We start from the raw sequence: 24,022 nt of genomic DNA on the forward strand, positions 1-24,022 counted from the left end.
ATGCAAAGAGCTCTTGGAGAGGAAGCTCTTGGAGTAGCTGCTCTCCAGACTGGCTTCAGGGCCGGGCTAATGCAGCTCAGACTTCAGCAGTTGGGACAGGGAAGCACAAAGGAAAATATAATATAGTGCTTTACAGTCTCCAGCTCGAGCTGTCAGGCACAAATTACTGCTACACCCAGAAGCTGCCAAACACGTCTTACCAGGGTGCACAGAGCAGGACCTGTGGAGCCCTGCTCTGATCCATGTTCTCCCACTGAGCAGCCTCTCCAGTGATCCCAGGAGGAGCCAGGCAGCCAGATACAGAGATCACACCATCAGTCTGACTGCAGCAGAGCTGGCTTCCTAGTACTGCTCAAGGCACAGTACTCCTAGGTACAGAAATCCCTCTCAGGTAATTAAAAGCAAAGTGAAATCCCAGTTAAGTAGAGTTATATAAGAGACTGGAACAGCATGAACAAATACCTTAAGTATTCCACCTCTGTAGAGCAGCCTTTTTAAGGATGCAAGAGCCAAGGCTGTAAAATTTCAGTTCAGAGGTCCCTTGTGTCCCAGCAAAGCTAATACAGACACGGAGCAGTCAAAGCCAGAAGCAGCTTAATCCCCTATGGGCTTGTGGTACGAGCTGCAGGGTGACAGCAGACCTCCCACCACCCCTCCTGGAGCTCCACCAAACACAGAAACAGCCACAAGCTTCAGTTTCAAATCCTTAGAATTTATTTTTCGTCATAACTGTGCAGTTTTTAAAATTCTACAGTAATGATGAAGTCATAGGCTACTATGTTCTTTAAGTGTGGAAACAGCTTTCAAAAAACAAAGACCATGCGCTACAAGTGAGGAACAGGCCATTGACTCTTCAGCTGGAATATACAGACATTTTTGATAAATACTGATCACTGCAACACTTAAATGGAATGACATGTTCAGATCTCTACGCAGTTCACTATGAAAACAGCATGGCAAGTTACATAAAAGCTTCAACTTCAAGGATCCTTCCTTTTTTTATTAAATTAATTACTTGATTAGAAAAGAGAAATGCAAGATTATTTGAAATGGAGTATCACCTGGACAACTTCCCCCCACATTGTTGGCAAGCTCCTGTTATCAAGATGATTCCATCAGAGCTGGCAGTTAAGTTAAAATACATGTATGTAAAAGAATCCCCCACACTGCTCTCAGCTCCAGGAGTTTCCACAGGCAAATATCTTCATGAATTTGGAATGGGTGTTCAAAAACTGTATCTTGACATTTATTGCTTTTACTTGTAAACCTGAAATCCAGTTTATTCCTTTGATGAGTGCCAGAAGTACAGAGTCAAAGGATGCATGTTTGACTTACATCTTTGCATTCTGGTTAAGAAGAAAGAAAAAGATGACCCACGCTCAAAAACACACATAACCTCCATCTACAAACAGCCTATAAAGTCTAAAGCAGAACAAGGTAAGTCCTAAAGTAACAGTATTTAAAAACATCAATGGGGTAGAAACCCAGCTTATCCAACCTATCTGCACATTTCTTCTTCTCCTGTGCTTGGCCATAGTTTAGCTGGCACACAGGGAAGTTTCTATGGATCAGGATTTTGGAGAGAGCAAAGGTACATTTTACTGGAAGTGGCAGGCACAGTGCCACGTGTACTCTTCATGCTTACATCTATTTAGACTGTTCCATGGCTGCTGAAGGAGGAGTGTGAGGTGAGGACAGAACCCAGACTCGTTACAAGTACTGCACAGTTTTACCCCTTGCCAGTTAAGCTGGCAACGTGGTCTCTGTAATTACCATTCAAGGGAGGGATTTGGAGGATGCAAGAAATGCCTACATTTGATATGTTCCAGCTCACCTTGATCATCAGCAGGCTGAAGGTGCTACCCAGCATAACCTGGCTAAACTGCAATCTTTCAGAACTGAGATGAAAGGGGTGTTACTTTAATAGACAAATTTGTTACAAGACAGTTTGAGAGACTGCATTCCGTAGGTTTCCATCTCTTCCTCCTCTACCCCCAGAAGAAGAGACAAGCAAACATGATTAAGTTAGTATGTATTTGTGTAAACACCAGAACATTTTGCTATACAATAGAAAAAAGTCGCTGCTCTTATGTTTTTAGAGGAGCCCTGAAGACCTTGGAATACCTGTATCCTGCAACTATTAACCTGTACCACATGCATTTCCTGTTTTGTACACAAACTGAAAGCAAGCTTGAACAATAGTAAATAGCAACTACACTCCTGCAACAGGTGAAAATGCCATGTTGCAGCTGCTTACTCCTTCACTTTAGATATGTAGTCAGCAATTTTGTTGATACTATCCTCCTGCTGTTCTAGAGCATCCAGGATGATGCCCATTGGGGTCTTCTTCAAGCCTATTCCCTCCATCTTGTTCTGCAGCTTGTTCTGAATGTTCCGGAGCCTCAGAGAAGCGTGGACAAACATCACTGCAGGACAGAAACACACTCATGAATTGCTAATGCTCAGGGAATGCATAAATTCTTGCAGCACTCATCTGAAGACATTCCAGCACCATGACATCACTGGAAGATGATGACGTATCAAAGACTGTTTAAGTAACCACAGGTACCCATTTAATAATGACATTGGAGATGGCTTGTGCTGTTTTGTGTCCACTCCCCCACAATTCTGCTTTGGGATCATTTAAACAGAGATAGCAAAGGCCAACAGCCAATTTAGAATCTGCTGACTTATTTGAGAAAGCTCAAGTCACGCAGTGCCAGCCCCACAGAGAAGAGAAAAATTACTTACAGAGGAGAGGAAGCGTGATCCCAAACATGAACACCATGACATCTCCCAGGTAGGAGATCAAGAAGTAGCTAGACAGCATGATGGCCACTACAAACGTGGTTGGATACTGCTTCTTCAGCTTGCGGAGAATATCCTTGTTGTGAGACATCCACACAAACCCCAGGAACACCAGCACCACCACGGTACCACCAATGACCATGTTCAGGGGACTCAGAAATCTGGAGAGAAGAGGGAACAACAACAACAAAAAAAAGTGTTCAGCTTCAGAGCCTTCATGACTCGTGTCCATAAAGGAACAGCTCGCTCAGCAGTGGCATTACCAGGGAGGGAAGTCATTGAGAAGGCAGTTGCTGCTGTCAAGACCTTTACCAAGGTCTTTAGCAAGAAGCTAAATAAAGCAACAAGTGCAACTCGAACAAGCAACCCTTTAAGCACTGAATTTAGATAATCTTTATGTCCTCTTCTCGAGTTTAGCTCAGGATAATGAGTTTCTGCAGCACCTCATAACAGAAGCACTTCCCACCAGGACCCCTCCTACCTCTGCAATCAACTCGTGGTATCGCACTCAGAGTTGGCATATCCAGAGAGCAGATGGAGGCAACAGGTGCCCAAGGGACTGATATTTTTCCCTCCACATGGCAAAACCAGGATCAGCCTAGGCCTTCAGATGAACTAGCTTGCCATAGTATCTTGTCTAGGTTTGCAAAATGGGAAAGGAAGGAGAACACTAACTAAAGGGGAAGTTACTTCACTCTTTCTCATTTCTGAATAAACCTTCTTACTGGTTTACAACCAAACATAAGAATTGTATGAACTTGCAGAAGGAGCTCACCACCATCAGCACAACAGACGGAAGCCCAGTCCCAAGCAAGCATGCCTGAGAGTCAGAAGGAACTGGAGTATGGGATAAAGGTTTTACAGGAAGAAAAGCCAGGCCTGGCAAGAGGGTCACTGCTGAGGTTTGTGTTCTATTATTGTTATCAGAGTTTCCAAGCAAACCAAGCCACGGAGTGGATCAACTTTGGACTATAAACAGCCACTCCCTTTTTGGACCAGCATGAGAACATCACCTGCTCAAACCACTTCCCTGAGTATTTAGAGCTTGTTCAGAGTCAAGCTTTCAGCAATGACTCTACTGAGCTTGTTTCTGTACTCACACAAAGTCAAGGCTCTATGATATTTCACTCATAGAGTAAAAAGTTATGTGATTTCATGTGCACTCTGATTTGCTGGCCTGCACATGCACTGCTCTGGTTACACAGCAGCTGAGGGCTCTGAGCTATTACAGCTATGGCAGCAGCACAACACCAACCTGACAGAGCCACACATACTCAAGATTTCCCCTTGCAGACTTTGAAGCACTTCTTGCTGTTCCAAAGCAAACAGGCACAGTGATTCACCACTCCTCCCCACTGCTGAGGAGGATGCTATGGTTTGTGGTCTGTGCTTCATATCCGGCACAGGCACAAGAAATGTGCCGGTATGTCAACACTCCACCTGCAGTGCCAGGGAACACTTCCCCAGAGAAGGAAGAATCCCCAAGAATTATTTCAGCGCAAGGACTCGCTCTTGATTCTTTAAGTCAGCTGTGCCAAAAGGAGACAGGACAACTGGACAGAAAAAGATTAAAATTCAGACTAGTTCCCCACCTGCTTCTGCTCCTCATGCTGAAAAGCCAACGGGACTTTTTGGAAGTGGTGATAGGGCAGACTTGGTTGTTGCTTCTGAGTCACTCCCTGTAGCCAGCCAGTTTATATTTAGCTTTGAACTGTCAATCTAAAGTTTCCAGGCTGGAAAAAGTGAACAGCATTGCTCTGGAAGGAAATCGGTTTCATCTGTGCTCCTTTGCAGCAGGAGAAGGAGGGTGACTCATGACTGGACCACCCTGGTGCCTGGCTTATATACATACTACTGGACATATGAGATTCCTAAAGTAGAAGTCACCTCCACATCACAGCTACCTTGGAGCAGAAATGGCCAAAATTACTCAGGCAACTCACAGTAAACAATTTTTTGTTGCCAAAAAATCCTCAGACAAGATAATCCTAGAAGCAACAAAGAGCTAGGCAGAGCTCCACTACATTTTCCACATGCCTGGTAAATGCTCTCAAAGCCTTATCTTCCCTGCTCTTCCCTCTACTCGTATTACAACTTCAGAAACTTGTGGTGAAGAGCTATCCCTCCATATTTATAAGGAAGAGACCGAATAATTACTTGCTCTACGATTTTTTTCTGGTATTACACAGGTTCTGTATAACTGACTGGCTGTAAGGGATATAAAGGAGAGTGGGGGGGAGGCACAATGCATTCAGAAGATCCCACTTTCCTGAGGAAAGTGATTTGAATTACATGTTTTCTGAAGTGGGCTGCATTCCACCACGTACAAGGGAACAGTGAACAGAAGTATCAAGTGAAGGCATTCAGAGCCACATGAACACAGATGGGGGACTGCAGTTGCCACTAAAAACTGGTATTCAAATTATCAGCCATGTGTCCACAGACTTCACTGCTGGTGACTGCAGTGCTGGATAGGGTGTCATATGCCAAGCTCCCCTTTATTGCTTGACTCGCCCACAGCATAATTTACAGCACTAAGATTACCCTAGAAATTCATATATAGAAAATTCTTCTCCAGCAATAGCATTTTTCAGGAAGGCAGACCTCCATTATCTTTTCACTCAGATCTGTTGGCAGGCTGCTCTCAGTAACACAATAGCTAAAGACCAGAAAGGAAAAAACATGGACACGTTATTTTAGAACACCAGGGCCTGGGGAAAAAGCAAGCTGTGTAACAGCCCTAGAAGTCACCTTACAGCTGAACCCCCAACATTGGTATTGGCTTTATTTATACAGAGGTCAGAACACAATATGACAAATTTGTGCTCGGGCAAGGAGGCTGGAAGCCTTTCAGTGCTGCAGAGACAAGGTAAGTGACCAGCCATTAAGTATGTTACAAGATACTTTCTAAATATAATTCCCTTTAGCAGGGATTTATGAGACCTCTCAAATACCTAAAAATGTAATGCACATAACTATCAGCATGGCAGGGGTGTGGTGGCTTGAGTTTACACTGCTCAGATGACTTAGGGGAGGAAAAACTCTTTTAGGGTTGGACATGAAAACCACCAACTTCTATGACCCTGAAAGAAGCTAGAACAGCAGGACTAATGGCATTTGGGTGTGCTAATGGCCCAGAGCATCTTGTGTGGATGATCTATCTCCTCCTTTGTTCTCTGTGACCTCCAGCAGGGCCGGGACAAACTGACAAGGAAAAGTCATCACCCTGATTCAGTTCCAAGTGTCACAATGGGACTTGCCATTGTTGCCCTGCAAGGACCAGGCTTCCTTCAGCACCTGCCTCAGTGCAAAGTAAAGAGACAGGGAAAATAAATGAAATGAAATTAACATCCTGCCTGGCTGCAGAGACACAGGTATTATGCTGTGCCAATACACTTTGTATTCGTGGAAGGAGCCTCAGGAGAGACAAGATGCTGGAGGTGCAGTTGTGTGGGAAGAAGTACTGGCAGCTACCCCGGGGCCAGCAGAAACAGATGAAGATGAAATACTTTCTTTTTTTAAACTAGATTCATATTTCTAGGCTCTGCCCTACATGCATCACAAGTTAGAATTCTCACACAGGTTCAGGAAAGCCCCAAAATCTCTGCTTTCAGTGAGTTAATACATCACCTCTCCCTGTCAGGCAGTTTCATACCTGCACACTTGTGCAGCCTTACAGCAGGAGATGGGGGGACACAGAGCTGTAGTGCAGGGAAAGAGAGCTTGGCAAGACACATCCCTGGTGGAGGAAAAAAGCCTCCAGCAGCACAAGCCCAGAAATAGGACAGGCCACATAAAAAGCAAAAGCTCCATCCTCAAATCAGCTACATTTTAGATGACTGTATTGGGGTGATTATTCAGCAGTTGCTGTCACATCTGTTTCTTTTGCTTGTGACCAGGCAAGTCTGAACCAAGGCCCTGAGTAGGAGACTGGTAGTCATCGTGGACCACATTTTTTTACTTACAGCAGCTCAGTTAGGCTGTTGCACCAAACAAGCATGAAAATTTCCTTTTAGAAGGCCTTTTGCTCTACCACGGCCCAAGCAGTGGGAAGGTCAGAGCTCTGAAATGTTTCCTCCCTCGTTTGTATTAATTTAAACAACTTGGAAGACGAAGTTTCTGCCTCCTCTCTCCCCATACTTTGAGCTTCACTGAGATTATACAGCTGTAATGAGATGTAGCCCATAAAACTATAAATAGCATGTTATTCCAGGTGATAGCCCTCAGCATCCATGGATTTAGCAATGCTTCTGTACCTTCTTTTGTTTACTTGCATTGTTTTGAGAACAGGAGACTGATTCCTTCTTGCAGAACTGCCAGACCTTTATGAAGTTATATACTAATATTATTATGCAATGTATGTTTTAAAATGATGTGTTTTGCTCACTCATTCTTAATCTTTCATCAGGCATGAGAGAAACTAAAGACTGTGCTGCTCTGGAGTTTTTGTTTCAGCAAAGGGAATCACTACAGGCACCTCAGGCTGGGGAAGGTAAAAAAAGAAGAAAAAAAGGCAGTCATCGATTGCTGGGGTTGTGCAGATGGACAGTAGATGTTTTTAAAAAGTGGCAAAGGAAAGAGACATCAAACCTCAGGCTGCAAGGAGAAGATTATTCCAGAAGAGAAGGAGCACTCTGATCTTCACATAGATGCAGCACTCTGAAATCCAGCATGCTTTTTAAAACTGTCAGATTCAGGAGCTAATTTTTAGCAAGTACATGGCAACAAAAGCCTAGATGAAATTACATTAATTTAAGCAGTTAAGTTTGAATTACATGACAGAGAGGCCTTGTTGAAGTAGGTGGAAGAACAGACAAATTCCACTTATTAACCAAATTGACTGTTTGATGGGAGTTACAAGCTGTTGTGGGAGGCACTGAAGGTACCAATTTTAATAAAAATCCCAACAGGACTCACAATGACAGGGCCCTGGCTCGAGGTAAGAATGGGGAGTCCAGTTCCTCTATAACTGGGTGAAAGGGCACAAGTTTGTAAAGATCTTGTTTTTATCAGTGATCTACTGCAACTGAGTTGTGGGGGGGGGGGGAAGAAAAAGCACACAAGTCCAGAGTCATTCTTAAAGGAATTTGCAGGGAGGGAGCATGGAAGAGACAAGGCCTGTATTTGTGGAGTGGCACTAATTCAGGAGTTTTTTTGTTCACTGATTTATTATTTTCTACCCAGTCCTGCAGGCTGAAAGTAAAAGCTACATTGCTGCAAAGCCCAGAACTTCATTTACATGTAACAGTAGCTTTGGGAGAAGACAGACAGATGGAAGGAGAAAGGCAGGGACATGATGCAATAGAGATCATTGCAATTCCACGACGTTCATGGTAAGGTTATTCCACACCTTGAGGAGATTGGGTAAAAGGCTGGAGAGGTCACCTTTGCTGTAGGAGAGGCAGTAAACTGAAGCTGTGGCAATGAGCACTGCACCTCCAGTATCAAGAAAGCTTCAGGCTACAATTTCTGAGTCAGCCACCACAACCACAGTTGTCAAGTTTTGCAATAGCTGAAAATATTATCTCTACATTACAAATCTGTCTATATAGTTAGATGGTTTAAGAATAGGTAGAGTTGGTCATGGGCTACGTTTACTTTTGATCACGGGAAGACCACTACATTAGTGGTTTCAATAATCCTGCCCTTAGGCCCATATACAGCCCTGGAGTTCCTAAAAAGCCATGATTCATCATTTATCACTCAGAGGTTCCTGCCCAGTACAGAAGTAGATGCAACAACTCAGTCATCTATTTAAATTTATCAGGAGAACTTTCTTTACCTTTCTCCCAAAGCCACAGTCTGGCCAAGTGAAAAATATTTTTATTACAAGAAACGGATACTTTATTGAGGTATTATCCCATTTCCTTTAGAGTTCTTCTCCCATTTGATTTTACTTCCGTGTTAGGTTCATCATACACCAAAGGCTCTAAGACATGGTATAAAAAATATTTGAGATCAAGATTCCATTCCAGGTATTGTTTATCTGTAAGGTTTCAACTTAAAAGGTTATCACTTAATATTAAGGTATTGGAATTGCAGTTCTGATATTAGTTTCCATCTCCTGTATCTCTCTTCCTTTTCCACCTCCCACCTCAGCACATTAGTGGGAAACAAGTGGGAGATGAATTTCCTTTGACCTGAAAAAAAAACCAATCAGAATTCGAAAGGAGGAATTTAGGAGAGCGAGTAAAAGCTTCTGCCATCCTTGTTTTCTGACAAGAAATATCAAAATTATTTTTGCAACCTTCTTGGCCATAAGAGCTTATCCCTCTGCCTTCCAGGGACATTGTGATTCACCTATTCATTGAGAGGTGGCTACAGTATCATGCTGCTAAATAGGGGTAAAGGAACACTGAAGTTTGGAGCGAGGTGGTATAAGAAAAGCAAGGCCATGGAAGTGTCATTTTACCAGCCTAGTAGTCTGTAAAGCTCACTTCAGCATAAAAGCAGAAAGCCTATGCCACTATGCCAAACCCTTAACCATCATATGCATCCAGGAGAAAAAGCAGGATTCTGAGCCTATCCTTCCACAGAGCCCAGGCCAAAGCTCCCTGGGAGCCACAGAATCTTCACCAACTTAAGATGCTGGGTCAACAGCTTCAGAAGCCCTAAAAGGATGCAGAATGCTTACACCAAAAAAAAAAAAAAAAAAAAGATTTAGAGGAATAATTTTAAGACTCTGCAACACAAAAGATAAGATGTACTTCAGCCAAAACCACTCTGGCCTAGTGGCTGGGCAATCCTCCAATTTAAGCATTTGCGCACTGTTTGTTGAGAAGAGTGGAGTATTCCAGTTTCCATATTAAAAGCTTAATCATCAGCTTCTGCTGCACGTCTTGCTTAAGAGCTTTCTGAGCAACGATGCCGAAGCAATACCTCAAGAGTCACACAGGCTTTGATTCAGGAGATCATTATAAGGTTATTTCCTAATTCTCTTCAGGAAAGCTGAGCCTGACACAGCATCGTACCGGCAAATGGTCCTGTCTTGAAGAGAGCAGAATTTATCCATGTATTTTTTTAAAATTCACAGCAGAGCATGTCTGAGCATGCACAGCTCCACTGACAGCTTCAGGAGGAAGCACAGGTCGCTGTGCAGGATGAGGCTCCGTTTTCTACGAGCGACAGCCAGCACATAAAAATCATTGCTGCCTCCTGCCAGGCTGGGTGTCTGCTGCCCCTCCCTCGGGCAAAGGGCTTGAGGAGCAGCCCGTGAAACAGGGAGGTAACAATAACATCAGTGAGACTGCACCAATAAAGTAATAAAAAAGTCATAAACCTGACTCCTCTCAAGCCCCCTCTCCACAAGGGAGGCTGTAACCTCCTGCATTTCTAAGCGACACCAGAGGTTTAAGGGAAGACAAGAGGGGGAAAAGGGGAAATAGGGGGAAGGAATAGGAGGGAAAGCGGCAAGTGGGAGGAAAGAAGAGTGGAGAAGAGAAAGGGGAATGGAGAGAAGGGGAAAGGCGGAGGGGGAGGGAAAGGAGAATTGAGGAAAAAGAGAATAGGGGGAAAGGGAAGAGGGGGAAAAGCAGCTCCACCAGCCCTGCAGCCCGACATCCCGCCCGGGGCCGGGCCAGACCCCTTCCCGTGGCACCGGGCCGGGTCTCAGCGCTCCCGGCCCGGGATCGGGGCCCCTCCATCCCGCCGCCCCCCGCCCGGCCGCGCTGCGAGGCCGCGCACTGACCCCACGATGGAGACGAGCGCGGCGGCCACCATCAGGTAGTTGGTCTGGTAGTAGAGCAGGTTGCTGACCACGCGGTTGTTCCATTTCGAGATGTCCTTGAGGTCGGGCAGGGCGAAGCGGTCCGAGCCGGGGAAGAAATCGTCCCAGGCCCGCAGCGGGGCCACCTGCACCTCCATGGCCGCCGCCGCCGCCGCGCAGGCTCGGGAGAGCCGGGCACCGCCCGGGGGCGGCTCCGCGACCGCCGCACCGACAGACGGACAGACACCGGCACCGAGGGACACACCGACACCGATGCGCGCACTGGCACCGGCCCTGGCCCCGCTCCTCGCTGCCGAGACCGCGAGCGAACGAGCAGCGGCAGCAGCAGCAGCAGCACAAGCGACGGTCTGTGTCACCGCCCGCCCCACGCCCAGGGATGGCAGCTGACACGGGCTGCTGTCAATAACCGCTGCAAACTCATTGTTCCCTCAGCAAATGGTGATGCGCGTTTAATATTCACGTGCCGAACCCGCTCCGCATCATCTGTGAGACGGGGGGGAGAGTCAGCCCCCAGCCACGGGGACTCTTGGGGGGTGTCCCACTGCAGACTGGCTCTGCTAGTGGGGGTGATGTCTTCGAGGTGAATTTTCTCGCCTTTTTTAAACGTAACTGATGTCAGATAACTTCAACAATACAAGCTGTTTACTGAAGAAAAGAACTTTGTGTTTTCGAGCATTGCGTAAGATTAGATCACAGAAATAAATATGCATTAGGTGGGCGGGGAATGTGTATTAGAGAGGCGGGTTCATGCAAATTTTACTTTATAGAACATGTAACTTTTTATCCCTTGGAATGCTTGATTTGTGGAAACCTACACCTTGCACCCTGTACAAAATAAACAACGTCTCCTTCTTAAACTAGACTCTGTGTCTGTGTTTAGAGAGCTCCTAAAATGGGCAACAGGGTGATTGTGCCTTTGGAGGCAAAGGCTGGTGACAGCAGCTATGCTGGTTCGATCCCAGCAGTCCGTGTTGGAGCAGTTGTGCTTTCAGGCTTTCACACTTCACCCACCACGTGTGTACCACACAACACCCCAGGTTTGCTGCAGGCATCAAAGTCCTTCTCAAAGTGCAGACTGGTAAGCCGGGACGCTGACATCTCCTTCTAAAGTTTGGGAGTCCAAGGCTTGAGCACAACCCTCGTTAGTCCTGCTCGTCTGCTTCCCATCCTATGCTCAGGACGCTGTTCCCTAGTTCTGATTTATTTATATACGATCCCAGGAGAGCCTGTCGGGCCTCTGTCCAGGGAGTGCTGATGAGGCAAAAGCCTTTGTGGTGGGCAGTGACCCCGGCTGATCCCACATCCACGTTTGGTCTCTAGTCATTGTCCAGCTCTAAGGTGCCCTGAGAATGCCCTCCTGAATCCCCGGATAAGAGGCCACCAAGATGATCAAAGGGATGGAACAGCTCTGCTATGAGGAAAGGCTGAGAGAACTGGGATTGTTCAGCCTGGAAAAGAGAAGGCTCATGGGTGACCCAATTGCTGCCTTCCAGTACCTGATGGGAACCTACAAGAAAGGGAGTTTTTACAAGGGCCTGGAGTGACAGAATAAGATGGACTGTCTTCAAACTGAGAGAGGGCAGGTTTAGGTTAGACACGAGGAAGAAATTCTTCCTTGTGAGGGTGGCGAGGTTGCCCAGAGACGCTGTGGGTGCCGCATCCCAGGAAGTGTTCAAGGCCTGGCTGGACAGGGCTTGGAGTAAGCCGGGTAGGGGAGGCGGGAGCCTTTATCTCATGGCTCAGGGGTTCCGCAGAGCTCCTCCCCACCCCCTGTCGCCACGACGATTATCGCGATTATCGCCCCCCCTCTCCCCGGCACAGGAAACAACCCCGCGGGGCACTGTGGGAAGCAGAGGGAGCTATGGCGGATGGTGAGGAACCGTAAGTGCCCTGTATGTGTGTGCTCGGCCGCCCCCGCCCCGCGCCCGGGGAACCCCCTCCCTCCTCCCCGGTCTCTGTAGCGCGATACTGACCCTTCTTTTATTCTCTCTCTTTTAGGGAGAAGAAAAGAAGGAGGCTAGAGGAGCTGCTGGCGGATGGGTTAGTGCGGGGCTGCGGGGGCAGCGCTTGGCGGGGCGGGGGCAGGGCAGGACAGGGCAGGGCAGGGAAGGGCAGGGAAGGGAGAGCCGCAGCCCCGCGGGAGGTGAGGGACGGGGGAGGCGCGGGCAGGGAGGAGGGAGCCCCAGGAAGGATGTCACAGGTGGGGCAGGGCTCGGACGGCAGGGGCTGGGAGAGAGGAGCCCGGCCGAGAGGGGCTCGCAGCTTGGCATGGTGCGCTGAGGAGCTTGGGGACAACACGGGGGGAGCTGCCTTGCCTACCAGGGAGCGGGAAAGGCCTCCAGGCTAAGGAGCAGGTGGCTAAATTTTTTGGCTAAAAATTAAAAAAAAAAAAAAAAATCAGGCCGCGGAACAGTTGGCCTCCGCTTGTTGAAAGCTCTTAAATTCTACGCACCTGCCTTAAAACTAAGGCTGAGAAATCTTCAGTATCATCTGCTTCCATCCCTTAGCTGCTCCCTTCCATCTGCCCGTGCCCCTCTTCCCAGGGATCATGTGTGTGTCGGGTGAGGGTCACGGAAATCCCTGGGCGTGCTGGATGGGAGGGGTGCATGCCGAGTCCCTCGAAAAGCATGGAGCTTCGGAGGTGTGAAAGTGGCAGGGGAAAGCCTGAGCTTGAGGCGGTGTGTAAGGACTGTGGTGCTCTGAGATTTTTTGAACGAAATTTAAAATGCAGGCAACTCGGTGAAATAAGTAAGAATTTTGTCGAACTCTCACGATGCTTGGTAATGCTGTAACAGCACAGAAAATAAACACTTTAAAAAAAAGGCTCTGAAATATAAAATCTCAGGTTGAATTATTGATGTTTTTCAGATCTCCACAATGTCCAGCCCTGTAAAAACCAAACTGTAGTACAATTGCAAAAGTGAAACTACATCTTGCCATTTTGCCTGACTTATGAAGGGATATACACATTTAAACACACAAGGAATGGTGCTGCTTAATGGCTGTTTGTAGGGGCTGTATGAAAGGATAAAAAAAAGTTGTCCTTAGTGCCACCAAACACAGCTTCTACACTCATTTACAGAAAAGACTAAAAATTTTAAAATCCACAGAAGCAGGTTTTGTGATGTCTACTGACCCATTTTATTTGCTTAATTGGTGCTTAATGCGCATCCTGAAACCTGGTGTACAACAGGTGAGGGGTCTGTACAGAGAGTGTTGTGTTTATTCACACCATTTCCCATTGTGTGAAAATATGTGTATTTCCACATTATTGTGAAAGAAGGTACAAAAGGGCAGGGCAGGTCAAAATCCCCTTATGAATTCGAATAATTTTTATAGCTCTTAACTGCTCATATAGTAAGTAACTTATCTCAACAGTTAATCAGGAAGGAGTTCAGTCTGCAGTCAAAATACCAGAACCCTAGAATAGTTTGGGTTGGAAGGGACCTTAAAGATCATCTCATTCCAGCCCCCAGCCAGGGACAGCTGCCCAAAACAGGTGAATTATGATTTATTTATTCCTGCAGTTTAGGCTTTTCCCCAATTACTGAAAATTTTTTGTAAAATCAGCTGTCTGTAAGTTAAAGTTACTGTGGACATGCTGTGTTGTCCCTGTTCTGAATGCTGTGAAGAGAAAGGAATTCACTCTAGATGTTTTCACTAAATTTCCGAGTCACCAGGAAGTTGTAATAAATTCTAAATATTACCCTACAGTTATTAACCAAGTGCTTTTCATAGGGCTTCATAGAAGGAAGCAAATAACACTCCTTATCAATGGTGGCACAAGCTTTTATACTCAGGGTTGGCAAAGCTCTTTTATAAGGAGTTTAGTTTTGTATTAATGTAGAACACAATCATATATATATTGAGTGGAGCTCCTATTTAAAAAGGGAGTAGCTGATGGTCTTGCACTAGAAAATTACTTGAGAGCTGATTTTAAACTATTCCACTAAGTCTCTGCAGTTTAAATTTATAGTTACGTACTACTAAAAGTGACCTGTAAAAGCAGAAAAAGGGTATTGGAGTATTTTGTGTAAAATTCTGTCTTGAAAATTCAAAGGAGGATAACTACAAACTTTCCTTTATGCACTGTTACTGCTGCCAGGCTCAGGGATGACTGAAAAATGGGGGTGTTCTAAATTACACAGTACCATCTGAAGGTGAAGAGCATTCAAGATTTATGTATTTTAAAATTAACTACTCTGAAGATTCGGAGGACAATGTTGGGGCGCGTTACTGTTATTTATTCAATGCCTCACAATTGCTGTTACATACTGGCAGTTCTAAATTTATGAACTTAAAAAATCAGTCAAAAAAAGTACACAAGACTTTAGAGATGAAAAAACCCACCCTCAAAATCTAAAGGGACAAGCTCTTTTTCTGTGTCCTCTTTAAATATGAGGGAAATAAAAGGAATTAGACCCTTTTTCACTTCAGGTCAACTTTTACTAGTAGCAGTTAAATCAATGGGTTTATTGAAATGCCTGAGGTGTTTTTTTCCCCCCTCTGTGCATATTGCATATTGTTGCTTTCTAGTTGCACAAATAAAACCCACTCATGCAAATGCTCACGTGCATAATGCACACGCAGAATATGCAGATGCATTTGTATGAATGGTCAATAATCGAGGTGTTTTTTAATATAGAAAAGTTGGAGGTGTGGCTTTTTCTCTATGATTTTGCAGCTGAATTTACTGTGTTCTGTGCAGAATGGCTGTTGATGGTGGGTGTGGGGACACTGGAGACTGGGAAGGTCGCTGGAACCATGTAAAGAAGTTCCTCGAGCGATCTGGACCATTCACACATCCCGATTTCGAGCCAGGCACTCAAGTGAGAAACACTTACTTTCAATAAAAAATCTGTAGTGTGTGTTGCAAAGTAATGTAAACAGGTTAATTAAGTGACCCACCAGCAGTGTGTGAGTACTAAAACTGCATGAAAAGGTTGTATTTTAATGACGTGAACATACTGTGCTTTTTTTATAAGCTTGTATTTCTAAACTGTACACTGTCAACTACAAACTTGCTGTTATCATATATAAATATATAACAACTATGAATTATGCTCTGTCTTTGAGGTTCATGTAAAAATAGCAGCATTTATCTTCCATTTTTAAGTAATTTGATACAGTGAGAAATTTATTGTACTTAAATTACTGCTAATATGAGTACTTGGAGAGCTGGGAAAGATGTTTAGTAAGGAAAAGTAAAATTTAGAATGTTTTAATTATTTCTTCTGCTTTCCTTTTTTGTACATTTTGTTTTACAGCTTACAGTTGAAAGTATTTTACTATTATCTTTTTAATGTGCTGTTCCATTATTTACTACTTGGAGGCTGGGGTGTAGTGGAACAGTTCACAGAAAGCAGTTAGATAGTTAAACATTTCACTTCTTTTTGACCAGCAATGTTACCTGTCTGTTTAGAATTATTTAGTTACGTATATATTTATTTTTTATATATATGTATATCAGTGAAATATTTAAAGGAGGAAAACGTTACCTCCTTAAGCCAAATAATAATAAAAGTGATAAAGATAATACTGATATCAATTAAGGTCTTGCTTTACTCTAAATTAGAGTAGGAACTGCTGAATAAAGTCCAATATATAATTACTTATGGAAACACAAAGTTGTTTTATCTGTAAATCACTAGGCACTGAAAATTTATGGTGACATGTTTATAAGGGTTATGAAGCAAAGGACAAATTGTATTAATATTTTGTTTTATGTCTTCTGCAGGCCCTTGACTTTTTACTAAGCACATGTAAAGTCCTAGTTATTGGAGCAGGAGGATTAGGATGCGAACTCCTGAAAAATCTGGTAATTACTCGGTTTTCACCCTTTGCTTCTTAGAATCTTCTCTTTTTAACTTGAGGATTTATATAATGATTTACATATATAGCTGCTAGATTTCCAAGTTCTAATCATGTGTAAAATAGATGATGATACAGACAATGAACTTGAAGAATGTTGTTAATAAGCTTGAAAGGTGGTAGTTTGATATGTTGCATGTTATTTATTCATCTGTCTCTAAACTTGTCCTGAGGGACAACACGCTGCTGTTTATGGAGTGTAGCCAAAAGTTCATGTGCAGCCTTACAGAGTCTGATGTTGGTGATTGTCCCTAATTACCAGATCCATGTAAACAAAATAACCTAAGAACAAATCATGCTCATAATGGTACATGAAGGGATTGTGTGGAATACAGTGGTGAAAATCGTAGACTCATAGAATCATTTAGGTTAGAAAAGACCTTTAAGATCATTGAGTCCAACCACAAACCTAACACAGGATTTCCCTGGTGTACAGATTACCAGGAGGTGTTCTGTACTTTTCTTGGCTTCCCTGTGTTAGGATTAGGTTGGATAAAGCAGTACTGCCTTCAGTAGAACATTGTCTTCGACTGTTGAAGTGTTACTAATTCCATCTGTAAATACCAGCACTAACAGCCCAACAATGACCATGTACCTGTGTGCACAGGGAAAGAGGAGCAAATACAATCGTCTCTCTAAATCTTGGTGTTTTTTGGCATGTGGAATGAATTCTGGAGCTCTGTAAGCTTTTGATTTCCTATTAAATGAAGCTGACCTTCTCTTTTCACAGGCATTGTCTGGCTTCAGGCAGATCCATGTTATTGACATGGATACTATAGATGTCTCTAACCTCAACCGACAGTTTCTGTTTCGGTAAGTGCTGTTTTCACAGTTCAGCTTCTGGATTTTTAAATGTACCTAAACAAAACACGTGAAAATGATCATTATTTTGGTTGGACAAGATGTTATTAAAGATTACTGAACCTTCATATGACAGTAGGACTCGGAATAAACTAAACGTTGCTGAACTTCTTTTGGGATCTGTGGTGTCATAGTTTGAGCATGAAGAAAATTTTTGTTCCTTACCATTCCAGTAGAGCTAATGGAAAAAGCCACACCAAAAAATAATGTACACAGACTGAAACCTCAGATTTCCTAGTGCCATTTTCTTCTAAGCACAATGAAAAGTGGTTGGATTTTTTTGATGCTGGTAACTGTAGTTACATGGACATGTTCAGGTGACTCTGAATATCTCGTATCTGATGCTTTACAGGGATCACAGAATGCTTTGGTTTGGATGCTTTAATATTATCATGTCAATAAATTGTCCTAAAGTCACAATTAATCACTTAATTTGGTATTGCAATGCATAGAGACTGGAGAGGTTGAATCTGCTAAAATAATGCGTTTGGAATTGCTTGGGTTTTCCCAGACCGAAGGACGTGGGGCGACCAAAGGCTGAAGTTGCAGCAGAATTCCTGAACAGCCGCATTCCCCACTGCGCTGTTGTACCGTATCCTTTTGTAGAGAAGTAGTGGCCCTGAAGGCTTCAAAAATCCTAGAAAACTCTGTAGGTGGTAAGAGTATCTGAAGTATTTTGCTGCCATCCTCTTTTTTTTTTTGTACAATAAAGAACGGATTCATTCAGCTGGTGATTGAGGATTCTTCCTCAGCGACATTAGCGGCCAGGGAATATGCATGGGAAAGGCTCAGCTTTAAGAAGCTGTTTTGTATTTTTCCACTGAGTGTTTTTATTCAAATGCAATATTGTAATTTTCACGGAGATACTGGTTTATTCACTAGAGTGTTTTGAGTACTTACTGGTAGGAGACATGAGTTTATAAACTTAGAGCAGCACTTACTGATAGGGGACTTTGTGAGAGCACATGCTTTGAGCTTCCTAAATATTTTGCCTGCTGAACTTTCTCCTGTTTGTGACTATTACATTGTGTCTCTTACTTGTTTTGTCAGATATTACAGCTGCAGCTGTGGGAATTTTGAATCTCAAATCCCATAGTTTTTTTTTAAAAAGTCTTGTGTAAAACTATAGCAATAAATTAGATGATATTTTGGCCTTAGGTTAGAAAATAGGAAACAGTAAACTTAACTATAAATATATTCCTTTACTGGGCTTACACTCAGATATTTTAAAAAGATCCAAGACATGGATGAAAGCTTCTATCGACGTAAGTGGAATTTGTGTGCCTGCCAAACACCCACTTTAGGTGCTTTAGGGGAACCTTGCAGTTGTTGCTGCTCACTGCTTTTCCTGGGAGTTAGATTACTAATTATTATAGTCTTCTACAATATACTGAAAATAGAAGTAACAAATAAAATTTAAATACATCTGTGATACAGGTAATCTAGGGGAGATAGTTAAACCACAGTCACTGTCTCTGGACTGTTATGGACAGAATATTTGCTTGTTTTCAGAAATGTGCATTAGTGTAGGTTTAAATAATGGTTTTTTCCCTCTAGAGTTCCATATTATTGTTTGTGGGCTGGACTCTATAATTGCAAGAAGATGGATAAATGGCATGCTGGTAAAGTCTTCAATCTTTTTAAAGCCTGATTATTGCTTGGGTATAGATAACTAAAATTAAACATGCTTTTGTAGAACATGTCATTAAAATGAATGAGGGCTGTTGAAACTCAAAGCTTTCTGTATCTATTTCTGTTTTCTTTCTGTGAACAGGGTGAAATGCATGCCCTTTTCTTGAGGACTGTTAGCCAACATTTGTGCAGTGCCCTGCAGGGGTAATTTCAAAGTTAGATTGTTTGTGACCTTGTGCAGTCAGCTTTTCAAAGTCGTAAGAAGGGAAGTTCTTCTCTGGATGCTCCCATTGTGAACTTTGTCTTCATTACCCAAACAGTGCTTTTTGTGCTGCAGCTTGTAAATGCCATCTTTTTGGAGCTGCAGTGTTACAGAGTTCAGTGACCAGAAGGCTGGTCACTGAACTAGGTAGTTTTATCATGGTGAATTTGTTTACAAAACAAGGATCTGGAGTATGTACCTGTATTTAAAAAACCAAAACAGCAAACCAGGAATCAAACCCCCAAAGCCTTTAAACCAACCAACCATTTGTTCTGATATACTGTAAGGAAATAACAGCATTTATCAGGGTAGGAGATGGAGGATGAAGGTGGTAGATAAGAGTCTTGTGCGCTGACAAATAAGTAGTGTTTTATATACTGTGCACCCTTAAAATAAACTGTATATTAAACCTTCATTCTTACAGTGTACCATTAAGAATAAAATTTTTAGGATGTATTTTTCTTCCTGCAACTTGTTTAAACACCCAACCAAACAAAAAACCAACAACCCCCCTACCTCTATTCATTAGATGTCCTTTTTACATTATGATGATGGGGTACTGGATCCAAGTTCCATCATACCTTTAATAGATGGAGGGACGGAAGGTTTCAAGGGAAACGCTCGTGTGATCATTCCTGGTATGACAGCATGTGTTGAGTGCACACTTGAGCTTTATCCACCACAGGTAATTCAATCAGTGATATTTCCATTTTTTATATATTCCTCTGATTTGCTGGTTTCTTTTCCTAGTACTATATATAGTCTATTACCTGGTTTCTTCTGGTTTTCTTCCCCTGCCCAACCAGGTCAATTTTCCCATGTGCACTATTGCATCCATGCCCAGATTGCCAGAGCACTGTATTGAGTATGTCAGGATATTGCAGTGGCCAAAGGAGCAACCTTTTGGAGGTAATTAGTGTATTACACTGGTGCTAAATTGCCATTTCTCCTTTTAACTAACTTGAGTTGGGAATATACAGCTATTTCTCATTAAAACAATCCTACCTCTTAACCTCATGCAGCTCATTGTCGTGTTGAATCTAAGCCTCCTCTGAGCTGGAGATGGATTTTCACTCCTTGAACTTGCTGTCCAGTTCCATATTTGCTCATGTGTTTTTCACACTGCACAGTTTCTTTCCTGACTTAAAATGTAACCTGTAATAGCTCTATAAATCTGTGCAGTTAAGATGGTTTGTGTATGTGTTAGAACTGAAGATGTTTATAAAAATGATATTTCAGTTATTTAAAGTATCTAGTTTTGAAAGCTTCATGGGGTACTTGTTTTAACTCCAGTGAAAACAAAGAAACTGTTTTTAGACAATAAAAATGCTGTATTTCTGAAGAACTTTGGTAATTGCAACTTACCTGTAAACTCTTAACTTTACTGTAGAAGGTGTTGCACTGGATGGAGACGACCCTGAACATATCCAGTGGATTTACCAGAAGTCTTTAGAAAGAGCATCACAATTTAATATTAAAGGTGTTACCTACAGACTCACCCAAGGTAAGGGGCTGGCATTTCACCAAGTTTGTGACATTTGCACTTAGGCTGGATTGGCATTCTTTGTATTTGTTATGACTAAGCTGGCAGCTCTGCTGAGAAAGAAGTAGTTCTTTTCTCCCTTAAAACAGAAATAAGCAGCTCACTTCCTGTGCCAGCACAAATATTTTTATGATGAATCAGATGTTTAGGCATTTGTGATAAATCAGGGTAACTTATCTGGGACAAAACTGAACATTCTTTTTGCCATTTTATTTTTAACCTGGAGCAGCTCCACAGTTTACATTACACTATGACCACTTTTGCTGGGTCAAAGAGTAGGAACAAAAGGATGTGATTTTAGCAGTGGCAACATTTTATGCCAGTTTAGGCTGGTTAAGACTATGGCATCTGGTCCTCACTGCTGTCCGTGCCTCTGTCCACATGTAGGTGCAGAATGCTGACACTCATTTAATCATAACAGAGTTGTATGTCTTTGTTTTTACAGGGGTGGTTAAACGAATTATTCCAGCAGTAGCTTCTACAAATGCAGTAATTGCAGGTATGGTGGAAGAGCTCATTTCACTTCTGCTTGACTGACTTGAGAGTTTTGTAGAACAAAAATTTGTAATCGAGAACTCAGGATAATAGTAATTTTTAAATGGGTCTGATTTATTCTTACAGTCTCATTTCTTTTCTCCATAGAGAAAGTGGATATGTGTATAACTGTATAAATGTTAAGCTCCTGCTTGGATATGGGAGTGGGCCAAAAGCATTTGAGACTGGGAAAAAACATGGGGAAACACAGTCCATAGGCTTAGTGCCAAATCTGTGGTGTTAATGCACAGAACTACAGCTGCCTTCAGATATTTCTTTTTCTTATGACATATTATTAAAGTTGGGTGTTTTTTGTCACTTCTTTGGTACAACTGTGTGCACTGATGTCTGATAGAGCTAGAAGGTGAAGACATTGATTTTTTTTTTTTTCCTCGTTCCAGCTGTTTGTGCCACTGAAGTTTTTAAAATAGCCACGAGGTATTTAATTTCTTATTAATAACATACATGATTTCCAGCATAATGCCATGTATCAACACTAACCTGTTTGTCATTGCAGTGCATATGTTCCTCTTAACAACTACTTGGTGTTTAATGATGTGGATGGATTATACACATACACCTTTGAAGCTGAAAGGAAGGTTAGTGCCATTAAAAACTCAAAGGGTCATTTTCTTAATTTTTATTTATGGAGTTTGTGTGTATTTCTGAACCCCAGTGTTGAATCTCTTGGCCCCTAGCATTGAATAATATTTCTTAAGTTTTAAAAGTGGAATCTAGAGTGTTACCAGTCTGCTACTTCTACAGAGTAGAAATACAAAATGATGTGCACATTTAAGACAATTCATCGGCAAATCTTCTCAAAGTGAGGTTATGACGATTGATTTGAAGGTTTGTAGTGTTAGATTTTTTTGTCAGATGAAATTTGTCATTCATAAATACTTGGCTGCTGTTGGGAGTCAGTCAAACATGGACAAACTTCATGAGGAATTGGGTTTTGTCCTTGGTATTTGCAACAGTATTAATATTTCTAGAGCTAAAACTTAAAAAAAAACCCACAGCACAAACACTTTTGAGACCTTATTGGCAGCATTTCTAGAATAGTATCTAACATAACATGTATTCTCTGCTGTAGGAGAACTGTCCAGCCTGCAGCCAGCTTCCCCAAAACATAGTGATTTCCCCATCAGCTAAACTGCAGGAGATCTTGGATTACTTGACAAATAATGCTTCATTGTAAGTGTACAACTATGCCAACTTTTTTGGTAGTTTACTGTTTCAAAAAGATAATTTGTAAATGTATTTTTACCTGATTGTTTCGTTCTTTTTTTTTTTTTTTTTTAATATTTTATATATAGGCAAATGAAATCTCCTGCAATCACAGCAACTATGTTTGGGGGAAATAAAACACTTTATTTACAGGTAATATGAACATAAATAATTATCTTTAATAATATTAATGTATTTTAATTTATTTTTCGGAACTTGAACGGAAATCTTTGACTTTTTTTTTCGTTTTTAATTTGCAGACAGTAGCTTCAATTGAAGAACGAACAAGGCCAAATCTTTCCAAGACACTAAAAGGTATCATGGAGTTGTCACATGTAGATTTTCAGGTTACAGAGTCAGTTCCATCCCTGTGTATGGATGTTTAGCTTTATCATGCACTGTGCAGTAGAATGTGGTTCATTGTCCTTTTACGTGCAATGCACCTTTCTCAGGTATATGAATTGTTTAAAGGTGAAGTGCAGGCAGGTGCAGAGAAGATTGCAACAAAGCAAGCAGATAACTGCTGTAAATTAAATATAATTCAGTACAGTTTTATATATCTTTCTTGACAAGGTCTGTTAGTTTCCTGGTTAAATGAGAATATTCATTTAGCCAGTGAGCTGGTTGCAGCTTTATTTCATCATATTTATGGTACGTGGAAATAGCATTCATGACTTTTGCAGGCTTTTTAAAATTAAAAAAGCAACAAACCTCATGGGTTTAATTAAATTAATTAAACTTTTCTTTGTGTTTCAGAACTGGGGCTTGTGGATGGCCAAGAGCTTGCAGTTGCTGATGTTACAACACCACAGACTATGTTGTTCAAGCTTCACTTTACCACTTAATTTATTCATAAGTGAAGTGCAAATACAGCAAGATAAATCTGTGCCCACCTGGTAAAACAAATATACTCTGTGGGTGTTAAAGCAGCCTGAAATGTTCCTGTAAGTGCTAGCATGGTTGAAGGTTAGGAAATTCAAACAAATCACCATATTTCGGAATTTGTACGTAGAAGCCAATATTTGGTGGATTATATTTGTATAAATGCTTATTCATGTACAGATCTCTGAAGTATAGAAATACAATTTCCCCTGTTTTTTTGGTCAAAATGTTTGTGCTAATGTACTTTCAGACACATGGAACTCAAGGTGGCTAAAAGTCTTGTTTTTAACATGTGTGCACATGTATATGCAAAGGAAGGACCTTTTAAAAGGAATCACAACGATCTGGTTTTTAGTAGCAGCGCTCCTTTGGACTTGCTGAATCACCTTAAACCAGAAGAGGCAGTAAATTAAAATGAGCGTTTTCCTCTTATTAGATACTGATTTGATCAATTTTATGAAAGGTTTCAAGTGTGGAAGAGATGACTGTTTACAAGAAACACAAAAGGACAAAATGATCAGCTGTACGTGAAAAGACAGACGTGTCTCCTCACTGTCCCCAGGCAGCCACCATGCACAGCATTGCAAGATTATGTTCAAATGTCATTGGTGCTGTTCAGGTATTTATTAATAAAAATCATAAAGACACCTGAGTTTGTGACCAGTCTGTGGACATT

At 42.3% G+C, this 24,022-nt stretch overlaps 2 protein-coding genes across 4 annotated transcripts; one reads left to right on the top strand and one right to left on the bottom strand.

Moving 5' to 3' along the window:
- Positions 1-691: 691 nt before the first annotated feature.
- Positions 692-10,737, bottom strand: ARL6IP5 (ADP ribosylation factor like GTPase 6 interacting protein 5). The gene is made up of 3 exons (XM_050312926.1): positions 10,496-10,737; positions 2,752-2,969; positions 692-2,426 (listed from the first exon to the last, which is right to left on the bottom strand). The coding sequence occupies exons 1-3, from the start codon at positions 10,669-10,671 to the stop codon at positions 2,254-2,256; spliced, it is 567 nt and encodes a 188-aa protein (XP_050168883.1). The 5' UTR covers positions 10,672-10,737; the 3' UTR covers positions 692-2,253.
- Positions 10,738-12,362: 1,625 nt separating this feature from the next.
- On the top strand, positions 12,363-23,993 carry UBA3 (ubiquitin like modifier activating enzyme 3). Of its 3 annotated transcripts, none has more exons than XM_050312993.1 (18): positions 12,363-12,426; positions 12,533-12,574; positions 15,243-15,363; positions 16,272-16,352; positions 17,136-17,218; positions 17,778-17,858; positions 18,488-18,531; positions 18,824-18,888; positions 19,690-19,845; positions 19,967-20,069; positions 20,551-20,664; positions 21,149-21,202; positions 21,639-21,675; positions 21,755-21,836; positions 22,331-22,431; positions 22,554-22,617; positions 22,725-22,779; positions 23,221-23,993. In XM_050312993.1, the coding sequence occupies exons 3-18, from the start codon at positions 15,244-15,246 to the stop codon at positions 23,307-23,309; spliced, it is 1,329 nt and encodes a 442-aa protein (XP_050168950.1). In that variant the 5' UTR covers positions 12,363-12,426; positions 12,533-12,574; position 15,243; the 3' UTR covers positions 23,310-23,993. The 3 variants fall into 3 exon arrangements, with proteins under 3 accessions (XP_050168950.1, XP_050168951.1, XP_050168949.1); XM_050312994.1 differs by having other exon boundaries at positions 12,372-12,415; XM_050312992.1 differs by lacking the exon at positions 12,533-12,574 and having other exon boundaries at positions 12,377-12,415.
- The last annotated feature ends 29 nt before the right edge of the window (positions 23,994-24,022 follow it).

This window comes from Myiozetetes cayanensis, unplaced genomic scaffold, assembly GCF_022539395.1.
Source record: "Myiozetetes cayanensis isolate MyiCay16 unplaced genomic scaffold, myiCay2020 scf18, whole genome shotgun sequence".
NCBI lineage: Eukaryota > Metazoa > Chordata > Aves > Passeriformes > Tyrannidae > Myiozetetes > Myiozetetes cayanensis.

Coding starts and splice junctions, on each gene's coding strand:
- ARL6IP5 (XM_050312926.1), bottom strand. CDS start 10,671: ATGGAGGTGCAGGTGGCCCCGCTGCGGGCCTGGGACGATTTCTTCCCC. Junction 2,970..10,495: donor GCGCTCGTCTCCATCGTGGG/GTCAGTGCGCGG, acceptor TCTTCTCTCCAG/ATTTCTGAGTCCCCTGAACA. Junction 2,427..2,751: donor GATCACGCTTCCTCTCCTCT/GTAAGTAATTTT, acceptor TCTGTCCTGCAG/TGATGTTTGTCCACGCTTCT.
- UBA3 (XM_050312994.1), top strand. CDS start 12,396: ATGGCGGATGGTGAGGAACC. Junction 17,219..17,777: donor AACCGACAGTTTCTGTTTCG/GTAAGTGCTGTT, acceptor GGGTTTTCCCAG/ACCGAAGGACGTGGGGCGAC. Junction 20,665..21,148: donor TACCTACAGACTCACCCAAG/GTAAGGGGCTGG, acceptor TTGTTTTTACAG/GGGTGGTTAAACGAATTATT.